Source organism: Microcebus murinus, chromosome 13 (genome assembly GCF_040939455.1).
Source record: "Microcebus murinus isolate Inina chromosome 13, M.murinus_Inina_mat1.0, whole genome shotgun sequence".
NCBI lineage: Eukaryota > Metazoa > Chordata > Mammalia > Primates > Cheirogaleidae > Microcebus > Microcebus murinus.
In genome coordinates this window covers 76,950,987-76,963,936 of record NC_134116.1, presented here as the reverse complement: position 1 = coordinate 76,963,936, position 12,950 = coordinate 76,950,987, and the positions used below count along the sequence as shown (strand labels likewise).

The window sequence follows — 12,950 nt, the reverse complement described above, 5'->3', positions numbered from 1 at the left end:
TTTCCCAATTCTTCTGTCAATGGCAAGAAGTATATCTATGAAATATCAGTGTGTCTTGGATTTTCTGAAATTACCATGGTAACTATACCAAAGTTTTACTTCATCATGTGATACTAAAAGTTAGTCATTATGATCTGGTGGAATCAGTTAATATTAGTAATTTTGTGTGAGATTTTAAATGTAGTTTTTGAAATACACAAAATTGTTATTCTGAAAAATTTTATACTACAATTTTCAGAGTCAAACTAATTATCATAAATTTTCTTATACATATTTATAAATATCAGAAGGCTACAGAGTAAAATATAATATCTAATGGTATTGAATAACTAAGAAAGTGAAGATCTTTAAAGTGGTTCTAGTGTCTACATTTTTTGGTCTCTTAACCATTCTGCTCTTCTTAGACTTATAAGCATTTTAGAGATGACTTTGAAATCATGTTTCAAAAGTAGAAGGAATATGAGGTGTTTCATTCATAATTACAATTGGAAATACTTGAAATTCTTAAGTAGACCTCTCTAAGAGTATATGGCTATTCTTCCTGAATCAGAACTCTTAGTATTTACTATAGTTTTGTGATAAAAATTCTTTTATGGAATTGGTCCTTATGTTTAGTCTCAGACTGCGTCTTACCGGAAAAGGAAAGATTGAGAGGCAGGGGTACAGCTATGGCTGGGATGACCATGTACTTTCTTGTTCAAACTGGGACACATTTGAGCATGAAAGAGGGTGGTATTAGACAATTGGCCTAAATTGGGACTGCTGTGTAGAAGAGTGGGAAGTAGGGTCATCCTAATTATAGCCAAATTTTAGTAAGCATATTGCACTTACATTAATATTAATGAATTTGGCCGGGCGTGGTGCCTCACGCCTAGCACTCTGGGAGGCCGAGGCGGGTGGATTGCTCAAGGTCAGGAGTTCGAAACCAGCCTGAGCAAGAGCGAGACCTGGTCTCTACTATAAATAGAAAGAAATTAATTGGCCAACTAATATATATAGAAAAAAAAAATCAGCCGAGCATGGTGGTGCATGCCTGTAGTCCTAGTTACTTGGGAGGCTGAGGCAGCAGGATCGCTTGAGCCCAGGAGTTTGAGGTTGCTGTGAGCTAGGCTGACGCCATGGCACTCACTCTAGCCTGGGCAACAAAGCGAGACTCTGCCTCAAAAAAAAAAAATTAATATATTATAGTAATGTTAAATATATTATAGCATAATAAAATTAAATTATACATTAAATATTATAACTGTTATCCATGAATATTAATACTCGTATATCCACCTGTTTGCAAATTATCCCTCAGGTCTGTGACATGCAGTAGTTTGTAAATGTTACGGGGCATAGATTGAATTGCATAAGCATGGAGACGTATGCAGGAATGACCTGTGAAGTTCAAGCCCAGCTGATTCCCCAGCACCTGCATCTCTGTATGGTTTTGTTTCATAGTTGAAAATGAGCACATTTTTGGTGGCTATTCTCTAACCCTAGGATTTGAGAAGGTGGTAGGTCATACTTTTACTGTGTTGGGAGTCCCTGGTCTGATTTTAGTCAGGGAGGTGTGGCCCTGTTTAACGAAGCGGTCTTGGACTGCATGGTCAATGGATTTACCCAGGGCTTGGTGGAGTTAACATTTGTTAACTTAAAATATCTGTGAGCTTAGGAGTTGGTGATGGTGGACGATCACAGATATTAAAGGTTGACTTCAGTGGAATTGCATCTTGCAAGAAGCTTAGTTGTTAATGTCAGCATTTGAGGCAAAACATATTTCAGAACCACCCTGGGAGGTCCTCAGAAGGGCACCTGGTGAGGAATTTCCTCAGTACAGTAAGTCTAACACATGTGCCTTTTTTCCAGTGTTGAAGTATCACTCTGTCTTTGGTTGAGGAATGGGTGAAGCAGTTGGTATCAATTTAGGGGCCATGTTATACAAAAAATGTGTATCTTTAAATATTATAATTAGGCTCAGCATGGTAAGATGCTCCCAACATGAGAAGCACTTCTATTCCAGAGGCCCAGGGAGCTCATTTCACATGCACTCCAGGGCATGTTTTTCTGAGTAGGATGGTGGGCATAGTTGCCTATGTTGTATTTTCTCCCCCACTTTTTTCAGAGTCTACGGTTGAATGTTAAATTTTGAGCATAGTATGCAACCGTGTTCTGTTTAATTGGGTTTACATGGCTGTGAGGCCTGAGTGTAACTGTCCAAATACTCTTCATGTCTTTTGTTCAATGAACATTTGAAGATATAGCCTGGGTTTTCCCAATAATCATGGAAAGTGTCTATACCTGGCGCTTATTATTGGAGTGAATCCAAAGAGAAATCATTATTTTTCATGATTACCTCTCTGGAGGTAGTCGAGCATAGTAACTATCTCCAGAGATGTAGTTCACGGAATTATATTAACAAAGGTAAATTAAGCTTGTTTGTAGATAAATCTGTTCTCAAGTCATTTTATAGTTCATACTTTTTCATATATAGTATTTTGATGGTAATTAAAATTATTTACTTATAATTATTATTGCCCATTAAATTTCAGAGTTGATCATGACTTAAATTTTTCTTTACAGATGTTCCTTGTATCTTTAGTGGTGACCAGATTGGAATGTTAGATCCTCATCAAACACTTTTTGGCCCACATGAATCAGGTCAATGTTGGAATCTCAAAGATGACAGCAAAGAAATCAGTGAACTTTCAGACCAATTTGCACCATTTGTTGGCATATTTGGAAGCACCAAGGAAACATTTATAAATGGCAATTTTCCAGGAACATTTTTCCGTTTCCCTCTTCGCCTACAACCTTCCCAGCTTAGCAGTAACCTCTATAATAAGCAGAAAGTTCTGGAGTTGTTTGAATCTTTTAGGGCAGATGCAGACACAGTGCTGCTCTTTCTGAAAAGTGTGCAGGACGTCTCCTTGTATGTCCGAGAGGCTGATGGAACTGAGAAACTAGTGTTTAGAGTGACTTCGAGTGAGAATAAGGCACTGAAACATGAGCGGCCAAATTCTATAAAGATTCTGGGAACTGCTATAAGTAACTATTGCAAAAAGATTCCAAGCAATAGCATCACCTGTGTAACATATCATGTAAATATAGTTTTAGAAGATGCGAGTACTAAGGACGCGCAAAAGACATCTTGGTTGGTGTGTAACAGTGTGGGTGGGCGAGGGATTAGCAGTAAACTTGACTCTTTAGCTGATGAATTGAAATTTGTCCCAGTCATTGGAATAGCCATGTCTTTATCAAGCAGAGATGATGAAGCAAAAGGAGCAATATCTGATTTCTCAGGAAAAGCATTTTGTTTTCTTCCTTTACCGCCTGGCGAGGAAAGCAGAACAGGCCTCCCGGTTCACATCAGTGGGTTCTTTGGCCTGACTGACAACCGCCGCAGCATAAAATGGAGAGAACTGGACCAGTGGAGAGACCCAGCAGCCTTGTGGAATGAATTTCTTGTCGTGAATGTCATCCCCAAAGCTTATGCTACTCTGGTCTTAGATTCAATAAAACGTCTGGAGACAGAAAAGAGCTCTGACTTCCCCTTGTCGGTTGATGTCATCTATAAGCTTTGGCCTGAGGCGAGCAAGGTCAGGGTGCACTGGCAGCCTGTGTTAGAACCTCTGTTCAGCGAGCTGTTCCAGAATGCGGTGATTTATTCCATTAGCCGTGACTGGGTCAAGTTGGAGCAGGCCTACTTCTCAGAACTCGATGAAAGTTTGGAATACGCGAAAACCGTGCTCAACTACCTCCAGAGCTCAGGGAAGCAGATTGCCAAGGTACCGGCAAATGTGGCTGCTGCTGTGCAGCTCACAGCTGCCTCTGGTGGGACACCTGTGAGGAAGGTGACGCCCGCATGGGTGCGGCAGGTGCTGAGGAAGTGTGCACACCTGGGCAGTGCTGAAGAGAAGCTTCACCTTTTAGACTTTGTGCTTTCCGACCAAGCCTACAGTGAGCTGCTTGGGCTGGAGCTGCTGCCTTTACAAAATGGAAATTTTGTCCCCTTCTCCTCATCGGTATCAGATCAAGATGTTATTTATATTACCTCAGAGGACTACCCAAGGTAGAGTCCCACTTCTAAAATGCTTGCTTACTCCTCGGGGCTCCTCCCCTACACACTGAGTCCGCTCTGTTGTGATATCCATCAGTTATCTGTGTAGATTTTGTAGTTAGCAAGACACAATAGTGCACAAATAGTCACAATACTTAAGGACCCTGACTTTAGTGTTACAGAATTCATCCATGTAACAAAAACACTGGTACCTCCTTAATATTTTGAAATAAAAATTTTAAAAAATGCTAAAGGATACATTTTAAATTCTAAAGTTTAAAAAGCCTTCAACTGTTTATCAGCTAAAAAGTCATCCAACCAGTTGTTTTTATTTTGAAATTTCAGTAACAGAACACTGAAAACAATGATTATGAAGTGCTAATAAAATCAGTTCAGATTTGTAACTAATGAATTACTTTGATGAAATTTAATTTAAACTAATTAAAATAGTATAATTCTTTATAACTCAGAGCATATATTGACATTTCAGAAAATAAAATTAGTTTTATTCTAAGATGTTTAGAATATTTCTGAATTCAAATATGGTATGTGATGCCCTCATGTTTTAAAGCAAAACCTAGATAATATCTCATTAAAAATTATTATAATTTGATTTGATATATGTATTATAATTTATGTAAAATGAAATCGTAGGTTTAATTGGCTTAAATATATGGTTGTTTTTTTTAAATTTTAGAATTGTTAGAAGATTATGATAATTGCTGTGTTCCTTTCACCTTTTAGGTCCCTTTTCCCAGGTCTTGAAGGGAGATTTATTTTGGATAACTTGAAGCCTCACCTTCTAGCTGCTTTAAAGGAAGCTGCCCAAACCCGAGGTAATATAGTTGTTTAGTATTTTTTTAAATGAACCTTTTTATAAAAATGCAAACATTTTTTATGTTTTCTATTAAGAGTAATCCATATTAGACCTATCAATCAACAGTTTCATATGGTTCAGCTTAATATAATTGTTATATTTTAAGATGTTTCAGTAGCTATTCTGGCATCTAAAAGAATTCAAAGGTGATACTGTATTTAAAAATCTCTCCTGCCGTGGTGTGCTGGTATGTGTTTACAGAAATAGCATCTTTCACTTGCATGGTGCGTCAGTTTTCCCAGTGCTCTCCCATTTCTCACCAGAGTGTCCCATCCTTATACCTTATATCCTGTGTGGTAATAGGATGGGGATTGTTAGTTAAATTCCACAGATGAGGAAGGAAAGGTTAAGATCAAGGTTGCCAGCCGAGGCTGGAGGTCAGGTCTTCCACCTTGTCATCTATGCTCTGTTTCCTACACCATTGTCCCCTCCGTGGTTTTATGTGGTTGTGCTGGGCTTGTGTTAAGACGTGATCTGCTTCAGGGAAATGTGGACAGACAATATGAACTCTGTAACGGTGTTAGGAAAGGGGAGTTGTGAGGTCTTAGGAAAGCAATGGGTGTCTGATGAGTGTCCTGTGTTTTAGGAAATGGCGATAATTTGGGAAAAACACTCACTATAGTTCTAACTTTCATACTGTGTTTCAGTGTCTGCAATATTCTTTCCCTTAATAAATTATTACCTGAACTTTTTCTAAGTTAGATATTGGCCTGAGAAATTCTAGATTTGTCCCACTGGTTGATTTTGTAAAGCATACTCTTTGTGATATGTCTTTTATAACATGTGCTCTTTGCTTTTCAAAGGTAATGACTCTAGGAAAAGTTGCCAATAATTGTACATCTTTATTCATTAAAATATAAGTGAAAGGAATTGGAATGGGGGAGGCAAATTAGGTTGGAATTACAGTGAGACTGAAAGAAAATGTGTGTAAATGTTGCTTACCATAAGGGGTCAGTAACTCCAAAATGGTAACTGTGAGATGGATTTTTCCAGCATCTAGATTCCTCATTTAATTGTGAATTGTCATCTTCAAAATAGCCTTTTGGGAGTCTAAACATGAATTGCTATAACTCTGCCATGTTTTGCTCCAAAGTTTTGGAAATCCTATTTTTTTTAATTATCTGTGTTATATTCTTATTTAAAAATTCTGCACTGAAGCAGAAGCTACCTACAGAAAAGTACACATATTATAAATGTAAGCTTAGTGAAATTTTGTAAACTGAACATATCCATGTAACCCAGAATAGAAAACAAGATGACTACTCAAGGGTAACCACCGTGCTACCTTTTGACAGCACAGACTCATTTAGCTTTTATTGTGATTTCATAAAAGGAATCACAGTCTGTGTTCTCGTGTCTGGCTTCTTTTACTTACTGTTACATTGGTGAGATTCATGCAGATTGTCGCGTGTGGCTGTTGATCATTCTTTCTCGTTGCTATAGTATTTCCTTTTGTGGTATATTACTTTTTCTTAAAGAGAATGTTTCTGTTGGTGGCAAATAGTTTCTGAGGTGGCTACAGATTTGGAAATCAGCCGAAGTTATTCAACATGGAAGCAGGTGAAAGGTGTGAAGGCCAGCAGAGGAATACTGTTTTTGCTCAAGATTTCCAAATAGCCTATGGCATAGAGCATGGCCACAGCTTGCTTCTCTAGCCCCAGGTGGATACGGGGATGGACCTTCTATATTTTTCGAAATGAGTTTAATTCATAAATTTCTTTCAAAGCTGTGTCTTCCCATTTTATATGTCTTTTCATTTTCTCATCTACTGTGGATTCAGGTTTGTTATTTGGGGGTTATATGGTAAACACTGTATTTTGTCTCTGGTTCTTGGTTAGTTTTCTTTGGATTGTTTCATTAGATGTTCTAGCATTTTTTTGCCACTCATAATGTGTAGCTCAGAACTCCTAGAAATTGTCTTTATGGTCACTTTCTTTATCCAGATTTAAGTTTTAGTCTGTCACTCTCATGATTATTTAATAACCCTGATCTCTAGCCTGTCAGATTTTTTTAACCAATCATATAGGTAATGGGTAACTGCCTCCTGGGTATCTTCCAAATTATTTTTATGCTATTTGTTCTAAACAAAAATTAGTTTTTGATATAAATTTATTGCCATTAATAGTTTTACTATGTTGGGAGCATGATGACATAGGGACTTCGGGGGCCCCACTAGTGACACACTGCTTTTCTTTCCTGAGATTGAAGTTAGTGAAGAGGCAAGCAGAGGAGTTGAGCAGGTAGAAGTCAAAAGTCATTGCTGTCACTGATAATCATGATACTGGAATTATGGCCTATAGCAGGCAGTGGACTTCCATTGAACCCCAGAATTAAATGGATTAGGTCACCACTCTGGTCCCAGGCAGCACTGGAAAGCCAAAGGCTTCCCTGCAGGGTCTGCCCCTGCAAACACAAGCATGGAGAAGCCATCTCAGAGAGACCTGCTGAGCACATTCAAATGCTTTTTCTAAATTTCTGAATGAGTCATCCCTCTTTCTGGTGGTGTGGGACACATGGCAGGTATTAGTGAGTGGGAGAAGGGAGGCCAAGAGTATTATGTGTATGGAGCTCCCTTCATGTGGTAGAGAACATCCCAAATATATAACAACATTTGATAGTTTTTGCTCTAAATCGAGGTTATTCCATTGTTTTGCTGACACAGAATATTATGGACTTCTGTTTACCAGTGATCCATAAAAATCAACTGAGCAGTCTTGAAAGTACTGCTGCATAAAATTGAAATGTGATGTTTTTTTCCCTGCATTGGGCACTTCTCTAATTCTGTAGCTCCAACAAAATCTGTGTCATTATTTGATAATTTTTACCTTTTACTTGGATCACATTTAAAACCCTTAGCAAAATACTAAATTACTGCTTGTATTTTCAGTATTCCCTTCTATTACTATTTTCTAACAATTAAACATGTTTCGCTATCCCCCATTTCAGGGAAAACAAAACAAATCTGGACTCTGATTTCCTTTCTTGCATTCTACTGTAGTCCAGCTTCTAGAAGGAACAATTGTTTTGTCTGTACTTCGTCATTATTCATTGTCACCGCAAACAAACTTGTGCTTCCACTGTCGTTCCACTAAAATTGTCTGGCTGACATCACCAGTTAGTGACTTTTGTGTTATTAAATCCAGTTTGGCCGGGCACGGTGGCTCATACCTGTAATGCTAGCACTCTGGGAGGTGGAGGCAGGAGGATCGCTTGAGGTCAGGAGTTTGAGACCAGCCTGAGCAAGAGCGAGACCCCATCTCTACTAAAAATAGAAAGAAATTAGCTGAATAACTAAAAATATATAGAAAAAATTAGCCGGGCATGGTGGCGCATACCTGTAGTCCCAGCTACTCGGGAGGCCGAGGCAGAAGGATTGTTTGAGCCCAGGAGTTAGAGGTTACAGTGAGCTAGGCTGACGCCACAGCACTCTAGCCAGGGTAACAGAGCAAGACTCTGTCTCAAAAAATAAATAAAAAAGAAATCCAGTTGGCTTTTCTCTTTCTTTTATCTGATCTCTCTAAGCTCCGTTACTACTCTTTGCAGCCTCAGTTTCTGTGATACCATTCTTCCTTGATATCCTCCTATTCCGTTGGCTGCTTCTCAGAATTACTTGTGAATCCTTATTCCTCAGTTCACCCTCCAAAGATGGGTTGTTCCTTACTTTCTTTAAGTATATTCATCCACTTCCATGCATGGTAATGACTTCCATATCTTCAATTGCAACCTCAGGCTGAATGGGCATAGTGCAGTAAACCTGGACTTCACACAAATCTGGGCTCAGACGTTTCTATTTATTGTGTAACTTTGAACAAATTTCCCACCTTCCTTGATCCTCTGTTTTCTCATCAATAACATGGTAATACAGTAATATCCTTCTAAGGACGTATCTGAGGCCCCCAGGATTTGATTACATAAAATGCAGGATCACTTTATTGCAAGGTTAATGAAACAAGAATGAGGATGGAAGCAGTCACAGCTGTCCCATTGAATTTTATGCAAATTTGCAGCAGGGCAGGTTATTGAAAAGCTTTATTGTAATATTTTACCTATAACAGGCATTGCACTGAAGATCATATGATGAACACATAACGTATTTAGTTTAACACGATACCTGGCACATAATACTGACAAATGTCAGCTATTGTTATCGTTTTACACTTGGAGTTCCAGAAGTATTTCAAAACCAGCATTTTCAAAACCTCAGTCCTTATCCTCTCCCCAAATCTGCTTCTCCTTTAAAGTGATCCTATTGAGAATAGTATACCGCTGCTCACTGAGTTGCTCCAGAGTGATTCTCAATGTGTTATCTTTGTTCCCCACAGTTTCTAGGTCCTGCTGGTTAAGTTTTCTATATCAATCCCTTTGCCTCATTCCACTGCCGCTGCTGCAGTACAGGCCTTGCCCTTTATTGTGACGTCATCACAGTTGGTGTCCTTGCCTCCGGTGCTCGCTCCTCATCCAGTTATGTCAGTCCCCTGCGGCACGCTTTCCAGTGTGCAAAGATTGTATCAGGAGATGCTAAATCCTGCTAGCACAGACGAGAGGGCTCTCCATAGTGCAAATCTACTGCTGTGACTGTGAGTGCTGTCTCATTGGCCTTGATGTGTTGAGCGGCCCTCTTTGTTCCTATTACACATGCACTTGTAGGTTGATAAACATGAATGTTCCCTTAATTTCATGAGAGCAGAAAGACCTGTCAGACTTGTCACCACCATGCAGCACAGTGCCTGCTTCAAGGTAAGTGCTCAGTAATTTCCTTTTTACCCCAACAAGTTTTCTCATATCTGTACTTTTGTACATGATGTTCCTATTGCTTTGAATACTTTCTTTCCATCCTCTACTTTGCCCAGCTAACTTTTATTCCTCTTTAGTACTGAGCTGGTGAGTCATCCGCTTCCACGAAGCTTTCTTTGACCTCTCTCCCTGTGCCCCGACCCCTGCTGTACAAATATGAGGTAGATGCCTCTCTTTTGCTCTTTGAATCCAGAACCTAGTCCACTTAAGCCTCTTTGTGTTATTAGAATAATATTTTTACTGTGCTAGACTGTAAAATCTTGAGAGCAGGGGCAATCATTATTTTATTTTTGCATCCCCAGGGTCTGACCATATACCTAGTTTATGAGTTGGGTTGGATGTGTGGATGCTTCCATCGGGTGGGCCGGGCAGGGATGGCATTGCTGGGAGGGGTACGGAGGTGAACAGGCAAATCCTGTTACTATGTCTACGATTTGGTATTTCTTTTTCTAATTAGATATTCTATTGTATTTATTCTCTGTTAACTGTGAGATAATGGAGCCTGCATTGTCATGTCCATTTGAGAGATTGAGACATTGAAGATCAAAGAAATTGAAGGATTTAAATGACTTGCTTGAGTTGCAGAGTTGAGGCTATGCTTCTGGTTTTATTTATTTATTTATTTATTTATTTATTTATTTATTTATTTATTTATTTATATTTTGAGAAAGAGCCTCACTCTGTTGCCTGGGTTAGAATGCAATGGTGTCAGCCCAGCTCACAGCAACCTTAAACTCCTGGGCTCGGGCGGTCCTCCTGCCTCAGCCTCACAAGTAGCTGGGACTACAGTCATATGCCACCATGCCTGGCTGATTTTTTTCTATTTTTTAGTAGAGACGGGGTCTCGCTCTTGCTTAGGCTGGTCTCGAACTCCTGAGCTCAAACGATCTGCCTCCCAGAGTGCTAGGATTACAGGTGTGAGCCAATAGGCCTCTGGTTTTATTTTTTTATTTACAGGTCTGGATTATTTCTGTGTTAAATTACTTACTAGACTAAATGGATGAATATCTGAAATTGGGGAATAGTTAGAACAGGTAAATGGGTTTTGGATGGAAAAATAGAAAAAAAGCACTTAAGTGGTACAAATGCCTAATAGATTAGCGCCAGGATCCTATTTATATTTTTTAAAATTTTCATACTGATTTTATTAGGCAAGACCCAAATCCTTAACATTTCCTGTGCATATCTTATCTGATACCTGCCTTCCCCATTATGGTAAGACAAGGTCTGAGACCATATCTAGTCCATTTCTATATGTCTAACACTCCATCGTATTGCTTGACCAACACAGTGTCTGCCTCTAAGGTGATCAGAAGGATGTCGAGATTGGAAGAGCTTAAATTCCTTTGGTTAGAGTTTTGGTCTCTATCTTAGCCACCAAGTTTAGCATAAGGTACCAAAATGTACAAACTTCTCACAGACTTGTAGCAGTCTACTTAACCAAACTTGCTTTAGACATAGGAGGGATAGATATCCATGGAGCAGTTCTTAAAAGTTTGTGATTATTGGTGGTTACCATAGGCAAGCAGTAGAAATATATGATAAAATCTCTTTTTATCATGAAGGTAGAATTAATTATATGTTTACTTTGTATAGATGCTCCAAAACTTTTTAAAAATCAAATTTCTTCTCTTTCTCAATTCTTATCTAGAATCTCTGATATTAAATGATAATAGCTTGTGCAAAAAGCCCATTGGTAGCTTATCAAGTGACTTTATGTGGATGAAATGTTATTTATATGTATAAAGTACATACTCCTTTCTTCTTTGCTTTTTTTCTGAACTAAGACTCCCGACTTTTATGTAGTTTGGATTTAGTTTGCTTTGAAATATTTCTTTAAATTTTATATGTATATTCTGGTATGTTTGGAGTTTTGTTTTTGGCTTTTCATTTTACATAATGATGTACAAAGATTCTATAGATAGCAGTATCTTAAGATACAGAATAATTTCTGTAGCCATCATGTGAAAATTGTGATAATTCTGGCCTTTTCTAAGAATGGATTTAATTATATTCTAGCACAACAACTTCTCTGGGGATATTCAGGTAGGATAACTGATTGAATGTTGTGTTCATTTGAAGCCTGATGTTTTTGTTTTTGGTTCTTTGAATCCTGTTTTTCATTTACATGAGTAGCTAGAAATTATGTCAGTTTTGTTGTGGTGATAATAATTATTAAAGGAGAGAGGAAACTATACTAATATAGGTATTTGTTGTTACAAATACCATAATAAAACTATGTTTAAATAACTTAAACATTCATTTCATAGAATGTTTAGTCTCTAAGGAAAGAATCATGTGGAAGTTTATATTTTAAGTGGGGTATTTATGGGGAGTGTGAGAGTGAATGCACCTCTGTTACACGATACACATATCCAGACTAAAAAGGATGGGAATAAATTCTGGGAACTGAGCACTCACACACTTGCTCCTGTTTAATTGTGTGTAATATCTTATCTGATACCTGCCTTCCCCATTAGACTGTAAGACAAGGTCTGGGACCACATCTAGTCATCCATTTCTATATCTCTAGCACTCCATCAGTATTGCCTGACCAACACAATGCCTGTCTCTAAGAAGAATGTTGAGATTGTGCATTTAGAGGGTCTCAGACTGTTTTGGAGTATGGCTTAGTGTGCTGAGGCTGGTTACAGCAGAGAACCCTGTCCTGGGCATGCTGAGGAAAAGCAAAGTGGCCTGACTAGCTTGCTTGAGTAACAGTCACTGATTGTTCCCACAGTGCCTGTGTGTCATTTTACTGACTGTTTTTTTTTAAATAGAAAATTTTTGACTCAACTGTAGTGTTACTTTCCCCAAGTTCATGTTTCATTTGGAAAATTAGACTATGCCTGACTTGCTTTACAGAAATTGTTTTTATGGTAAATATTATTATTTGAAGCAGGCCATGCATATACTAAAATTAATTTAGAAATCAAGTCATTATTATAATATAATATTTATAATCATATAATTTATATAACTATCAAATTTGGTTTCTAGCTTATATTAAAAGTGGCTTATAATTCATAGCTACTATATTTTTCTTAAAGCGTTATCAATATGTCTTACTTTTTTAAAGGTGTAATCAAATCAAAGGGAGGAAAACAAAATCTCACTGGAAGTAGGCTGCGTAGTTCACACCCACACTAGGGACTGTCTGGGGGTTACATTGGTGATTTCTCTAACTGTTGTTACATCTCCTATTCAAGACGAAAGCTAGGAAGTCAGTAGCAGAAT

At 38.2% G+C, this 12,950-nt stretch overlaps 1 protein-coding gene across 2 annotated transcripts in view; it reads left to right on the top strand.

Moving 5' to 3' along the window:
* SACS (sacsin molecular chaperone) overlaps nucleotides 1-12,950 on the top strand; it is a 79,784-nt gene that overhangs the window by 50,049 nt on the left and 16,785 nt on the right. The window contains exons 8-10 of one of the 2 annotated variants that reach the window (XM_012744035.3): nucleotides 2,566-4,054; nucleotides 4,787-4,878; nucleotides 11,733-11,759. In XM_012744035.3, the coding sequence (XP_012599489.2) occupies nucleotides 2,566-4,054; nucleotides 4,787-4,878; nucleotides 11,733-11,759 (1,608 nt within the window). The remainder of the gene's footprint in view (nucleotides 1-2,565; nucleotides 4,055-4,786; nucleotides 4,879-11,732; nucleotides 11,760-12,950) is intronic. The other variant, XM_012744036.3, reaches the window with a different exon arrangement.